The following is a 16,446-nucleotide window of genomic DNA, read 5'->3' as shown; positions in this document are numbered from 1 at the left end:
GTTAAGTCTTCCTATCCAGGAGCATGGTACATTCTTCCATTTTTGTAGGTCTCTTTTGGTTTCTTGTAGTAGTGTTTTGTAGTTTTCTTTGTATAAGTTCTTTGTTTCTCATGTTACATTTTCTCCTAGATATTTCATCCTTTGGGTGGCTATTGTAAATGGTATTGCTTTCCTAATGCCCTTTTCAATGCTGCTGTTGTTGGTATAGAGGAATCCAACTGATTTTTGTATGTTGATCTTATACCCTGCCACTTTGCTGAATCTTCCTATGAGGTCTAATAGCTTTTTTACTGAGTCTTTGGAGTTTTCTACCTATAGGAGTATATCATCTGCAAATATAGAGAGTTTTACTTTCTCTTTGCCTTTCCTGCCTTGCCGTATAACTCTTGCTAAGACTTCCAGCACATTATTGAATAGGAGTGGTGGCAAAGGGCATCCTTGTCTGGTTCCCATTCGCAGAGGGAAGGCTTTCAGTTTCTCTCCATTGAAAGTAATGTAGGTTATTGGTTTGGTATATATGTTCTTGATTATGTTGAGTAATTTCCCTTCAATTCCTACTTTGTTGAGTGTTTTTATCAAGAATGGATGTTGGATTTTTTCCAATGCCTTTTCAGTATCAATCAATATGATCATGTGGTTCTTTTCTTTTTTCTTATTTATATAGTGGATAACATTGATCGTTTTTCTAATGTTGGACCATCCTTGCATAGCTGATATGAATCCCACTTGATCATGATGTATTATCTTTTTGATGTGTTTATGGATTCTGTTGGCTAAGATTTTGTTGATAATTTTTGCATCTATGTTCATGAGGGATATTAATCTATAATTTTCTTTCTTAGTGACGTCCTTTCCTGGTTTTGGTATGAGGGTTATACTTGCTTCATAAAATGTAGTAGGAAGTTTTCCATCCTCCTCTATCTTCTGGAATAATATGAGTAGAATTGGCAACAGCTCTTCCCTGAATGCTTGGTAGAACACAGACGTGAAGCCATCTTGGCCTAGATTATTTTTGGTTGGGAGTTTTTTGATGATCTGATCTATTTCTTCTTTTGTTATGGGTCTGTTCAGGTTTTCTACTTCACTGTGTGTAAGTTTAGTTAGGTCATGTTTATCTAAAAATGTATCCATCTCTTCTAAGTTTTCAAATGTGTTGGAGTACAACTCTTCATAGTATTCTGTTATTATCATTTTGATTTCTTTTGGTTCTGTTGTGACATCGCCCATGTGGTTTCTAATGCGCGTTATTTGTGTCTTCTCCCTCTTTTCTTTTGTTATGCTTGCCAGTGGTCTGTCGATTTTGTTAATCCTTTCAAAGAACCAGCTTCTTGTCCTATTGATTTTTTCTATAGTTTTTCTGTTTTCTATCTCATTTATTTCTGCTCTAATCTTTATTATTTCTTTTCTTTTGGTAGCAGTAGGTCTGTTTCTAATTATTGGAGATACTGTGTTAACGTATCAATTTTGGTTCTTTATTCTTTTTTAATTTGTGTGTTTGTTACAATGAAATGTCCTCTCAGCACCACTTTCACTGTGTCCCAAGGATTTTGGAATGTTGTGTTTTCATTCTCATTTGTTTCAAGAAAAGTTGTAAATTCACATTTAATTTATTCTACTACCCAGTTGCTTTTCAACAGGGTGTTATTCAGTTTCCATATATTTGACTTTATTTCCTTGGCCTTCTTATTGTTGATTTTTTATTTTATAGCATTGTGGTCTGAGAAGATGTTTTTTAGAATTTGATATTTGTAAATTTATGGAGATTTGTTTTGTGGCCTAAGACATGGTCTATTCTGGAGAATGTTTCATGTGCACTGGAAAAGAATGTGTATTGTGCTGTTTTGGAGTTGAATGCAGACATGTGATTTTCATAAAATTTCTTACAATTAATGTAAGACTTCATCCACGTTTTCGACATACAAGAACATTAAAGAGTAGTCTTAAAGTGGGAAAAATGTTATAATTGAGGAAATACCAAAGTATATGGATAATATCCTGAAGCACTTTTAAAATTAACTTCTGAAGACTGTATAGCAGCTTCCATACATATTTCATAAAGGCAGACACACATTTTTATATCAATAAATGATCAATCAAGATCAATTGTAAAGTTAGAAAGTTGAAGCCTTTTTATTTAGTACCCAGAAAATGCCATTTATTAACATATCTTGATAATTGTTGTTCACAGAGTATTAACAAGAACAAAAATAAATATAATTTCTATGTCATCTTTGGCATGTTGTAAATTCAAAGTAATAGCCATTTCTTTAGCAGTACTGTAAGGGAATAAAAACACTACAAAATGCACTATTAGATTATGTTTCACATAACGAAAAATGTACTACAATGAACATTTAACGTCAAAAGAAGAGGTGATGTAAAGAAAACATGTATAAATGATTGTATAAAATCCACAATCTTGTCAGAGAAAGAAAACATCATTTAACACCATTTGTCTAGATAAGTGCAATAAAATGCTGTAAATACATTTTATACCAGAAATTAAGTTTAGAAATTCCAAAGTGCTTGGTAAGTGTAGGCAAAACACTTTTAATATGGCAGTAGCATACCATGCTCTCTCTGCATAAAGCCTATGTCATTCATGACAGACACCACCATTTACTGTTAAGTAAAAAAAAAATCAAATAAAAACATATTTCTCCTTTTTTTCTGTACTTTGGAATTTAATGCAAGATATATTCTCATTTCTAATCTATGTGGCATTTGGATGTATAGTTAAGGTTTCATGTATAATAGTGTAAATGAATGTTTCTTGCTAGACTGCTTTCTTGATGCTAAAAATACTTTTATCATTAAACAAAATACATTTTTTTTTTCTGGAAGTGGTATCAATTTCAGAGGAAGCACATTTGAAAATAGAAATAAGATATTTAAATTAATTGTGACCTGACCAAAATTAGTTAATAACCCCCAAAAAACCCACTGCCCACTGCCATTGAGTCAATTCTGACTCATATATAAGAAAAAAAAATTCTATTTTGTCACATTAAGACAATTTATTAAGAAACTAATGCACTTAGCACATTCTCTAGAACATGTCGTACATAAAATTCGATGTTTATAATCTTTTAAATTGTAAATTAACTCACATAATCAGACAACTAGAATGAATGCAAAACAGACATCTAAAGAAGCTATATTTTTCAAGGTTTTTAATGTGAATATTTATTTCTAAGCATTTAAGTTTTCTGCTGGTCAGTAACAGAGGTAACTAAATACAACATTAGCAAAATTGAATTTCTGTATTCTAACAGCTTGTTTTTATGCCTTTGTATTTTTCTATATTTCAAAGAAACTTGTCTCTAATTTAAGTTATTATACCTTATGCAAGGAGTTCTGGTAGTGTAGTGGTTATGAGTAGGGCTGCTAACCTCACGGTCAGCAGTTCGAAACTACCAGCAGTTCCACAGTAGAAAGATGAGGCTTTCTGTTCCCATAAAGATTTATAGCCTTGGAAACCCTATGCAGGGTTTGAGAATCGACTACGGCACACCACCATCATCATACATTTATGCAGGTGTGCGGTGGATTTGGACTGTGAACCACAAGGTCAACAGTTTGATCTCACCAGTTGCTCCATGAAACAAAGATGAGGCTTTCTAATCCACTAAAGATTTAGAGCCTCAAAAACTCTATGCAAGGTCACTATGAGTCGGAATCTACTTGACAGCACTTAACAACCTTTATATATTATTCCCCGATGCATAGTAACCAAATTAAAAGTTTAGGTGATCATCATGCATTCTAATTTTATTTAATTTAGATGGTTTTCATCCATTAGTGCATCTATAAAAGTATACTATTTGTAGGGGAAAAGTGTGCACAGGAAGGCAGATAGCTACTAGTATAGTCAATTTTAGCAATCACTGATCTTGAAACACATACCAAAAATTCCTGAATAAGCTTTGATATGTTCTAAATGATCCTAAAACAGTTTAATTGCAGTAGGCCAAGCTATACTTAATATTGCTTGCATTCTTGCAAAAACAAAACAAAATTGTGATAAATGGAGTCTCTATCCTGAAATCTAGAAAAAAGATATGGAGACAGACTACTGACAGTGTGCATTCAATATTCTCGTGGTCTTGTTTATCTATGTATACAACAGAAATCAGGGCTCAAGATAAAACTCCTTGTTACAGGGTGTATATTATGAGGAATAAGAGATAAATATGGGCTTTAAAAGAATATACTACCATTTTGTCGCAGAAGTTCAGTATGATGAAAGCTTAGAAATTTAAGAAGAAATGTAGATTGAGAAGAGGACAGAATTGTACAAAAAATAAATTTTATTGGACAACTTTATCCTGGGGCATATTTTCTAAGTTTTTTTTGCCCTAAAATATCTGCCCTGATAATTGAATTTAAAATTATTCTTAATTTGGTTACATTGCCTGAAACTCAAGCAACTAGAAACTCATTTAAATTGATAAGCATGTTCATTGGGGGGAGGGGAAGAAAATTACCTATTGTTGTTGTTGTTAAGTGCTGTCGAGTCAATTCCAACCATAGCAACACTGTATAGGGTTTCCAAGGAGCAAATGGAGCTTGAATTGCCGACCTTACAGTTCAATTGGCTTTGCAATCTGGCGCATTTACCTACAGCACTACACCAGGACTTCAATTAGCCACTGGCAAAAATGTAAATCTTTCCTTTTACCCTTTTAGCTGAAAACAGCTGCTATGAGAATGGAAGTTCTGTCTCTGGGAAGGGGCAGATAGTGTTGGTCCTTCTGGAGCATAGACTCTTTCTGGGGATAGAGTAAGCCTGAGACTGAATGGAGTGCCAATGTGAAGTGCTTACATAGGTCAGCATGAGGGGACTGGAAAGCCAGAAGAAAGACAATGTAGAGATTCCCAAAGATAAACTGACTGGTGGCTATAGTTTTCTTGACCACCAATGGCTGAGGCAAGCAGTTCTTTTTCTTCATTTATGAATGCCCTCTACTCTCAGGGAATATAATGCAGGATCTTAAAAAACTTCCTAGACCAATGGAATTAAAAGATAATGGAATTTTTCTATGAACTTTTTGAAGCCCCTTTATACTTAATTAGCATAAATAAGTTTCTGTGGGCAATATTATTTCAGTATTGTAGTGGTTACGAATCGGGCTGCGAACCTTAAGGTCAGCGGTTCGAAACTACCAGCCGCTCCGCGGGAGAAAGATGAGGCTTTCTACTCCCGTAAAGATTTACACCCTCGGAAACCCTATACAGGGTCGCTATGGGTCGGAACCGACTCGATGGCACACAACAACAACAAATGTTTCATTAGGAAGACACATTATGAATACAAATAGTCTGTTTTTAAGTTTGTGGGTTGCCTGAACATGAAATCCCTTTGAGCTACATTGAGGTGCTATTAAAATGGTTTATTATAATTAAGTACCAATGTTAATAAATAAATGGTTAGGCATTTCTGAGTCTAACAAAAGAGGTTAAAATTTGCTCTTCATGAGGAAGCAAAACCACTGTTACTTGTTTTTCCACAATGTTATCACCAGTTGTACATTCTTATTTTCTTGCTAATAATTTCCTGAGTTTATTCATAGTAAAATGTGCTTTAGGACACAGATTGTTTATCAGAGCAAACCTGATGTTTTCTAAGGAAAATAAGTTCATACCTTCTTTCTTCCATAATAATAAAAACTCCACATTGTGCTATGATAAAATATTACCAAGAACCTTAATTAGAAAGAAAAGCAATTCAAAATCATGTATGAATCTATTAAACATCAAGTACCCCAAAATCTTATAAAAAAGGATTTGCATGTAATAATTAAACATTTAGAGAAGTCCCATCCAACTGTGTACGTACCATTCAAAACTATATTTGTGGCTATAAGATTCTAGACAAAATAAACATGCATATGCACCCCCATTCCTACCTGGGTTCAACAAAATAAGGGAATAGCTTGAGGTTCTCCCTTATAACAAGGTTACCCCTTTGCTACTATTGTCAAGCTAGAATTTATGGATTTTTAAGCAGAAAATGCTAACACAATTATTGGGTAAATCCATTAGCACTTCTGAGTATCTTTAAATATTATCATTTCTCATTGGGTGATAAGAAATCATACTGTTCACCATTCAATTCTGAGTGTGTTCCTTTCGTGATAGGATTATATGGCATGACCGTTCTGAGCAAGTCAGCTGAAAATTAATTAAGTGAATCTACTTTAAAAACAAACTCATTGATAATATAAAGTTTGGAAATTATTTTGTGGTCATTTTCATTTAATTTCCTAACTTCATTTACCTTAATTTTACTACTAGAAAAGCATATATGTAAATAGCATCTGTTTGGCAACTTTCAACATCAAAATATTTCTGAGTTTGTTTTTACCAATTCTGATTAGAATAAGGCATAGCAGCACAAACAAGCTAATGATAGAAAAAAAAAAAAAAGCCAGAGTATATGGATACAGTTGTTAAATGCAAGTACTTACAGTAAATAGAGCAAAATGAGGAAAGAAAAAGCCAAATGAGGACATAAAAACTCACAAGATAGTAAATCAATGGAACTTTTTTTAAGTAATGTTTTCCAAGTAGCTTTAGATTAGTTCTTTAATGTCTTTCAAGCACCTCAAAATAAGAATACATAGATTTACATATTACACCCAAAAAATAGATCTGTGTGTATGGGGTATATATCACTTACATTATAAAGACATTATGTATATCTTATTTTATTAAATATCAAGGTTACATGTCTCCCAACCCAAAAACAAATACTTCAGCACTCAGTAATAAACTCTCTGAACTAAGCAAAATAAAACATACAGCAAACAGGACACTTAATAACATACAAGTAGTTTACTTATATTCACTTATCAAAACTGTGGTATCCTCCAGTTTATATACATGAGTTCTTTCTGCCAACTGTAATAATGGTATTTCCATCAATAGATGAAAAGATTTTTAAAGAAAATAATGCATACTACAGAGTGCTTCTGAATCATAAATTCAAGGATAAGACCAATTTTACCAGATCCTTTGTATGATTTTTATGCTCGTTTTATGCAGAGCATTAATAATACTTTCGATTTAAAATTTTAGTATACTTTCTTATAAGTGCTAGTTTACTTTGATTATGCAGATTATGTAGCATTATCTAAATTTACTGAAATGTATTATACTATATCATGTGTGTTAAGCACACAAATACACTACAGTAAAATTTCAACTATATTAGCAAAAGATTCATGGCAGAATAACATAATACACTGTAATTCACAATAAGTGGAAATCAGAAAAACAATATGGTTCATTATAAAGGGAAAAGGTGGTTTAAATCCCACTGGTTAACTTGAAAGCTTACATTATACCAATGTAGTATTAACACGATGTACTTTATTTACAAAGGCTTCATCATAACTTATTTGGTAGATGGCAGCATCAATATGAAGCCTTTGGGTTAAAAAAAAAAAAATCCTCCTTCGATACAACTCCATAAGGGGTAAAATTTACAGATGCATTATTATGTTATATCTAGATGAGGCCATTTCCATGAAATGTACAGGTCTCTCTGCATATATGAGGGACTTCAAAAAATTTGTGGAAAAGGGAATTAAAAGATAATGGATTTTTTCCATGAACTTTTTGAAGCCTCTTTGCACTATTTCTGATTTATTCTGTAAAATATTGGCACCAAGCATATCAGGAGTTTATATATAAGAACAAATGTGTTTTTCTCTGACAATGAACTATTATTATAGCCATAGTTTAGTACCTGGTGTTGGTAGGCTGTCAAGTCACTTCCAACTCACAGTGACCTGTATACGGTTTCAGAGGATGTAAATATTTATGGGAGCAAAAAGTCTCATCTTTCTCCCACAAAGTGGTAGTAGATTGGAACTGCTGATCTTGCTGTTTGCCACCCAATGCATAACCCTATCAGGTTAAGTGAATAGAGTTAAGTGAATAGAGTCTATTAATTGTGCACAATAACAAGCTTCTAACACTATTTTGCTAGTTTTTTTTTTTTTTTTTTAAGCCTATCCATCGGGATCTCATGTTTAAAAATACTAACATTGCTTGGCATTATACAATTATATATGCATGTTGACTGTTGGTAATGACTCACCCTAACCATTATTGTATGAAACCAGAAAAGCTATTACGGTATCTTCATTTGAAAATAATTTTAGAAGTTAGTGTGCATAGAAGTTGTTGGAACCTTTTTGAATATACCAATTATATGTTAACACTTGGACATTACTGCAAAACAATAACATATGAATACTGTGGACATGTGTATGTGTTGTTGTTTTTTTCAGTCCTACTTCCCTCAATACAGGGGTTACACAGAATATTCAAGTACTGTAGCTGAAAAATATGCTTTTGGTAAACATTTAAACAAAAAGTCACATATTTAATTTTATCTTCATCCAGTCTGGCTGAGAATCACTGAAAATCTTACAGCCCAGTTGATGTTCGCTTTTTCATGTTCCGTCGTTGAGCTAAACTTGAAGCAGCAACAGGTTCTAGTACTGGTTGAAAGGTCTTGTGACTCAGAGCAGAATACGTAGCAACTACCACTCCCTAAAATAATGAGAAAAAAATTACAATTTGAAATAAAATCTCTGCAGCAAACAAACAAAACTTCCACATTTTATCATGAGCTATTTAATTATAACAAAACCTTTTCCCTGGAAAATGACTGAGTAAAATCAATCTGAACACTGATGTTCCTTTGATGAACGAATATCTCATTAGTATCTAAATAGATATTTCAATAACTATGCACCCTAAATTAAACAAACAAAATATAACACTAACATTTTAGGCAGTAGAAAAAAGCTAAAAATCCATGACTGTTATTGAGAAGCAAACCCAAACCAAAAAATCTATAAATCCACTCTAAGAAACAAAGATACTTTAAAGTAACTATCAAAGTGTTCTTAATGAAAGACATGCAATAGATTTATACTACATGACACATGAAAGTATGTTTGATAGTTTTACCTTAATGATATGTGACACATCGTTTCTATTTGGCAGATCACCTGACAATTTGTCCCTGTGGGTTATCCATGAGTGTTTTAATACTTGTTCTGTAGTGTACCGCAAATGTGGATCCATATGAAGCATATGGGAAAGTAAATCCTAAATCAAAATGAAATATATGTATATATATATATATATATATATATATATATGCACTATATGTCAGTAAAGCTTATAATAAAATTTATCATTACATACTTTCTCAAAATGTGAAAGCAACAATAGCTTTGAAATCTGTTTTATTGAGCAACATTTAAGAAAAACAAAACCCATACTCTGCATAGTTAACTACTAAAAGAAAATCCTGAAACAGATTTTCAAAATATAGTAAATGCTTATTTATAATTTTAAAAACCAAAAGACAACAAATCAGTAAAACAAGAATGTTGCTAGCAAAGGAAGAGGAAAATATAAAGTATCAAAATTTATCCTAGAATGTACTACTGGTTATAAGAAAAAAGGAGTTATAGAATTTCACTAGGTACCTGAGTCCCTAGCTGTAAAGGTATGTGCATACAGACACTAGGGAGGGTTACAGGAGGTTAATCCAGTTAATAATATTTGTATATGAAATATAAATAAAAGGAAAACAAAACTAATGTTATTAGCAGCTGGCTGATAGCACAGCAGTGGTCAGAGCATCATAAACTTTCCATCAAAGTAATTGTTGTTGTTTGTCACTTGTTTCATTTCAAAATAATTGCAACAGTAAAGGACAGAGCAGAATATCTATGCTGTATGGGAGCATACCGCCAATTCCCTTCTCCCACGGAGCCACATGTGGATTCAAATTGCTGGCCTTGCAGTTAGCAGCTGAGTTCTTATGCATTTTAGTATCGGGGATCCTAATGTAACTGCAAATACACTTATTTTACCCATGTTATGGCTAAAAGTGCCTTTTTATAGTTTCATTTGCTCATGTGTGACAACTCAAAATAATAAGAAACTGATGCAATATCCATTAATGACTGCAACAGAGGAAGTATGAAGTAGGAAACTAGGAAAATTGGAAGTTGGCAAATAATAAAATAGAACACATAAAGGTTAATATCTTGGGCAATAGTGAGCTGAAATTGACTAGTATTGGACATTTTCAAGCAGACTATCATTTACTATGCCAGGAACAACAAACTAAAGAGGAAAGACATCACATTCATAGTCAAAAAGGACATTTTAAGATTTATCTTGAAGTATAATGCTGTCTGTGATAGAATAATATCTGTACACCAACAAGGAACACTGTTGTTGTTGTCAGGTGCCATCGAGTCGGAACCGACTCATAGCAACCCCATGCACAGCAGAACAAAACAGTCTCTGATCCTGGGCCAACCTCACTACCGCTGCCACGCTTGAGTCCATCAATGATGCCACCTGGCTGATCCATCTCGTTAGGGGTCTTACTCTTTTTCTCTGACCCTCCACCTTACCCAGCATGACATCCTTCTCCAGTGACTGTTTCCTCCGGACAATATGTCCAAAGTATGAGAGACGAAGCTTAGCCATCCTGGCCTTCAAGGAGCACTCTGGCTGCACTTCTTCCAAAACAGATCTATTGGTTCTTTTGGCAGTCCATGGCACTTTCAGTATTCTCCTCCAACACCACAACTCAAAGGCATCAATTCTTCTATGATCTTCCTTATTCACTGTTCAGCTTTCGCATCCATATGAGGATATTGAAAACACCATGGCCTGGGTCAGGCGCACCTTAGTCCTCAAGCTGACATCTCTGCTCTTCAATACTTTAAAAAGTTCCTGTGCAGCAGATTTGCCGAATACAATACGTCATCTGATCTCTTGACTGCTGCTTCCGTGAGTGTTGATAGTTGATCCAAGAAGAATGAAGTCCTTGACAACTTCAATCTTTTCTCCATTGATAAGAATGTTGTTTATTGGTCCAGTGGTGAGGATTTTTGTTTTCTTGACATTGAGATGTAATCCATATCGAAGACTGTGCTCTTTGATCTTCATAAGTAAATGTTTCAAGTCCTCTTCACTTTCAGCAAGCAACAAGGAATACTAGAATACCATTATTATTCAAACTTACAGACAAACTACTAAAGAAAATGATGATAAAATTGAAGAATTCTATTAACCTTTTCAGTTGGAAACTGATCACACATGCAATCAATATGTATTGATAATTATTGGTGACTGGAATAAAAAAGTTGGAAAACAAAAAGAAGGATCAGTAGTTGGAAAATAGGCCCCAGTGACACAAACAATGTTGAAAATTGCATGATAGAATTTTTCAAGAGAACTGATTTATTTACTGCAAATACTTTTTTTCACCTGGCCCTCACCTGATGGAATAGACAGGAATTAAACTGACTACATCTGTAAGAAGAGATGATGGGTATCATCAACCAAAATAAGGCCAGCGGCCAACTATGGAACAGACCATCAATTGCTCATATGAAACTTCAGGCTGAAGCTGAAGAAAATTAAGTTGACAAGAGCCAAAATATGAACTTGTGTTTATCCCACTAAAATGTAGAGACTATTTCAAGAATAAGATTGCATACACTAGATACTAATGACTAAAGACCAAAAGAATTTTGGGATAACATCAAGAACATCATATACGAAGAAAGCAAAAGGTATTTAAAAAAAAAAAAAAAAAAAAAAAAAAGACCAAAGTGGATGGCAAAAGAGTCTCTAAAACTTCCTCTTGAACACAGAAAAGCTAAAGCAACTAGTATAAATCATGTAACAAAAGAACTTAAGGGATAATTTCTAAGGGCAGCTCGAGAAGACAAAATCCAATTATTATAATGAAATGTACAAACACCTTAAGTTAGACAACATAAAGGGGAAGAACATTTCTCAAATTGAAAGAACTGAAGAAAAATTTAAAGCCTCAAAATTGCAACAATGGTGTCTATGGGCAAAATATTGAATGATGCAGAAATTATCAAAAGAAGATGGAAATACACCAAACCAAAAATAATTGGTAATGTTCAACCATCTCAAAGGGTAGCATATGTTCAGGAACTGATGGTATTGGAGGAAGAAGTCCAAGCAGCACTGAAGGCACTGGTGATAAAGAAGGCTCCAGAAATTAACAGTATACAACCTGAAACGTTTCAACAAACTGATGCAGCACTGGAAGTGTTCACTCATCTGTGTCAAGAAATTTGGAAGACAAATAACCTGGACAAACACTTGAAAAGGATACATATTTTTGTCCATTCCAAAGAAAGGAGACCCAGTAAAATGCAGAAAACATCAAACAATATCATTTATATAACATGCAAGTAAAATTTTTCTGAAGATAATTAAAAAATTATTGCAGCAGTACATCTACAGGAAGATGTCAGAAATTCAAGCAGGATTCAGAAGACATGGAACAAGGGATATCATGGCTGAAAGCGGAGAATAAAAGACAGATGTTTATACGTGCCTTAATGACTAAATAAAGGAATTAGACTGAGTGGATTATAACAAATTCTGGTTAATATTCCAAAATACAGGTATTCCAGAATACTTCATTTTGCTCACGAAGAAGCTGTAAATCAAACAAGTCAGTTCTCAGAAACAGAACAATGGGATACTGGAGAGTTTAAAGTCAGGAGAGGTGTGTACCAGGGATGAATCATTTCACCACACTTACTCCATCTGTATCCAGAGCATATAATCCAAGGATCTGGATTATATGAACATCATGGTATGACGATTGGATGAAGAATCATTAATAACTATTGGTACACAGAAGACACAACCTTGCTTGATGAAAGTAAACTTGACTTGAAATACTTACAGATAAAGATCAATGACTACAGCCTTTAGTACAGACTGCATCTCAATATAAAGAAAATGAAAATTCTCACAACTGGGCCAATAAATTACATCATGTTAAATGGAGAAAATATTGAGTTGTCAAAGACTACATTTTACATAATAAATACTCATGGAAGCAGCAATTAATAAATACCACCACTCATCTGTCAAGTTTGTTGTACTGTGGTGGCTGGTGTGTTGCTGTGATAATGGAAGCTATGCCACTGGTATTTTATTTACCAACATGGTATACCCATGGTGGAGAGATTTCAGCTAAGTTTCCAGACTTAGACAGACTAGGAAGAAGAGGTAGACAACTTCTGAGTGTTTAGCAACTGAAAACCTTATGAATAGCAGTGGAACTCTGTCAGACAGTACTAGAACATTGAATGTTGAAATATAATGAAGAGCACCAGAATAGTGTCAGATATAGTGCTGTAATATGAGCCCCTCATGTTGGAAGTAACTCAAAATATGATTGGGGAAGAACAACCCGATCAAAGTGGAGTTGACCATGATGATGCCAATGGAGTAAAGCTATCAGGACCTTCATTTGTTCGTGGGGCACAACTCAAAATAAGGAGAAACAGCTGTAAAAATCTATTAATACTCGGAACATAGAATGTATAAAGTATGAAACTAGGAAAATTAGAAGCTGTCAAAAATGAAATGGAATACATAAAGATTCATATCCTAGGATTTAGGAGCTGAAATGGACTGGTATTAGCCATTTTGAATATGACTATGCCAGACTATCGTTAACTATACCAGAAAAGACAAATTGAAATGGAATGGCATCACATTCAACATCAAAAAGAACATTTCAAGATCTGTCACGAACTATAATGCTATCTTGAGAAAGCATAATATCCGCATGCCTACAAGGAAGACCAGTTAATATTATTCAAATTTACACTCTACAAAGTCAGTAATGATGACATTGAAGAATTTTACCAACTTCTTCAGTTTGAAACTGATCAAACATGCAATCACTATGTATTGATAATTACTGGATACTGGAATGCAAAGGCTGGAAACAAAGAGGAAGGATCAGGCTTTTGAAAAATGGCCTTGGTGAAAGAAATATTCTGGAGATCACATGATATAATTTTGCAATACGAATGACTTCTTCACTGCAAATACCTTTTTTAAACAACATAAAAGACACTATACACATGGACCTCACCAGATGGCATATACAGGAATCTAACTGACTACATCTGTGGAAAGAGACAGTGGAAAAGCTCAGAATCATCAGCTTAAAACAAGCCCAGGGACAGAATGTGGAATAGACCATCAACTGCTCATATGTAAGTTCAGGTGAAACTGAAGCAAATCAAGTCAACAAAAGTTAAAATTTGTCTTGAACATATCCCCCTGAATTTAAAAATCATCTCAAGAGAAGATTGATGCATTAAACATTAATAAGGTAAGACCAGAAGAGTTTTGGGATAACATCAAGACCATGTTATAGGAAAGAAAAAAAAAAAAAAAAAAGTCATTAAGTGACAAGAAGGAAAAGATCAAAATGAATGTCAGAAGAGACTCTGAAACTAGCTCTCAAGCATAGTGAGGCTAAAGTAAATGAAATAAATGAGGAAGTAAAAGAGCTGAAGAGAAAATTGTAAAGGGCAGCTTGAGAAGACAAAGTCAGTTATTGCTGAAACCTGGAATTAGAAAACTAAAAAGGAAGAATTTCTCAGGTTGAAAGAACTGGAGAGAAAATTCAAGTCTCTATTTACAATATTAAAGGATTTTAAGCACAAGGTCAGCAATTTGAACCTACCAGCTGCTCCTTGGAAATCCTATACAGGGTCACAATGAGTTGGAACTGACTTCAAGGCACTTAACAACAACAACAATGGGCAAAATACTGAATGATGCAGAAAACATCAAAAGAGATAGAGGAATACATGGAATCAACTGTTAATAAAAAAAAAAAAGGATGATGTTCAACCATTTCAAGAGCTAGCATATGATCAAATGCCAATGGTACTGAAGGAAGAATTCCAAGGTACACTGAAAGCATTGACAAAGAACATGGCTTTGGGAATTGATGAAGTACAAATTGAAATATTTCAGCAAAGTGAGGCAGTACTTGAGGCACTCACTCATATGTCAAAAAATTGGGAAGACAGCTACCTGGCCAAATGATTGTAAGAGATTCATATTGGTGCCTATTCAAAAGAGATTTGGTCCCAATGGAATATGGATATCATCAGACAATATCATTAATATCACATGCAAGTAACATTTTGATGTTGTTGTTGTTAGGTGCCATTGAGTTGGCACCGACTCATAGCAACCCTATGCACAGCAGAATTTAACAATGTCCGATCCTGGGCCAACCTCACTACTGTTGCCACACTTGAGTCCATCAATGCTGCCACCTGGCCAATCCATCTCGTTGGGGGTCTTCCTCTTTTTCTCTGACCCTCCAACTTACCAAACATGATGTCCTTCTCCAGTGACTGTTCCCTCCTGACAATATGTCCAAAGTATGAGAGACAAAGTTAGGCCATCTTGGCCTCTAAGGAGCACTCTGACTGCACTTCTTCCAAAACAGATCTATTGGTTCTTTTGGCAGCCCATGGCATTTTTAGTATTCTCTTCCAACACCATAATTCAAAGGCAACAATTCTTCTATGGTCTTCCTTATTCACTGTCCAGCTTTCACATGCATATGAGGTTCTTGAAAATACCATGGCTTGGGTCAGGCGCACCTTAGTCCTCAGGCTGAACATCTTTATGGGAGTAGAAAGTCTCCTTTTTCTCCCAAGGAACAATTGGTGGATTTAAACTGCTGACCTTGTGGCTAGCAGCCCAACACTTTGTACACTATGCCACCAGGACATTTTATTGGAACTTGTTATTGTTGTTAAGTGCTTTAGAGTCAGTTCCGACCCACAGTGACTCTGTATAGGACTTCTAAGGAGCAATTGGTGAACTTGAACTGCCAACCTTGCAGTTCAAAACAACTTTGCAGTCTAGCACATTAACCCACAGTGCCACATGAGTACTCCTGTAATGAAACTTAGGAGAAGTGAATTTGAACTGCCACTTGTGATTCAATTTTTTAGTCCTGCTTATCCTACAGCACCACACCAGGACTCTAAAACTAACTAAATAGAGGTGGAAAATCTAAACATACCCATAACAAAAGAAGAAATTAAAGATATCATAAAATAATTGAGTACTGACTAGGATCTTAAAGGCGTGTGTATGGTCATCTAAGGTGCAACAATTGGTCTACCCCATCTGGAGAAAAGAAGAGTGAAGAAAATAAAAAACACAAGCAAAATATTAGCCCAAAGGACAAATGGAGCACGTGAATTCCAGCCTCCATGATCCTGAGACCAGACGTGGTGCCAGTATACTACCACTGACAGCTCTGAAAGGGATCACAATTGGAGGCCATGGTAGAGTAGGAGAAAAATGTAGAACAAAATCCAAAATTATAAAAAGGATCCGGCTTACTAGACTGATAAGAATCTGGTGAAATCCCTACGACTATGGCTCTTAGGGACTCTTTAGATGGAACTGAACTCACCCCCGTGGCGATACTTTCAGTCAAATTATAGGCGTAAAGGTAAACAACAATAGGGTGATATACATTCCTTAGAAATAAATCAACCATAC

The 16,446-nt window shown here is 34.6% G+C and overlaps 1 protein-coding gene across 1 annotated transcript in view; it reads right to left on the bottom strand.

The window, feature by feature from the left end:
- Positions 1-8,138: 8,138 nt before the first annotated feature.
- RPS6KA6 (ribosomal protein S6 kinase, 90kDa, polypeptide 6) overlaps positions 8,139-16,446 on the bottom strand; it is a 411,979-nt gene continuing 403,671 nt past the window's right edge. Inside the window, exons 21-22 of the mRNA XM_006871313.1 lie at positions 8,989-9,129; positions 8,139-8,565 (exon numbers count right to left, since the gene is read on the bottom strand). Coding sequence (XP_006871375.1) covers positions 8,440-8,565; positions 8,989-9,129 — 267 coding nt within the window. The 3' untranslated portion in view covers positions 8,139-8,439. The remainder of the gene's footprint in view (positions 8,566-8,988; positions 9,130-16,446) is intronic.

The sequence above is a fragment of the Chrysochloris asiatica genome, unplaced genomic scaffold (genome assembly GCF_000296735.1).
Source record: "Chrysochloris asiatica unplaced genomic scaffold, ChrAsi1.0 scaffold00167, whole genome shotgun sequence".
Lineage (NCBI taxonomy): Eukaryota > Metazoa > Chordata > Mammalia > Afrosoricida > Chrysochloridae > Chrysochloris > Chrysochloris asiatica.
Note: the sequence above shows the minus strand (reverse complement) of the source record. Positions and strands in the feature narration are given on the sequence as shown.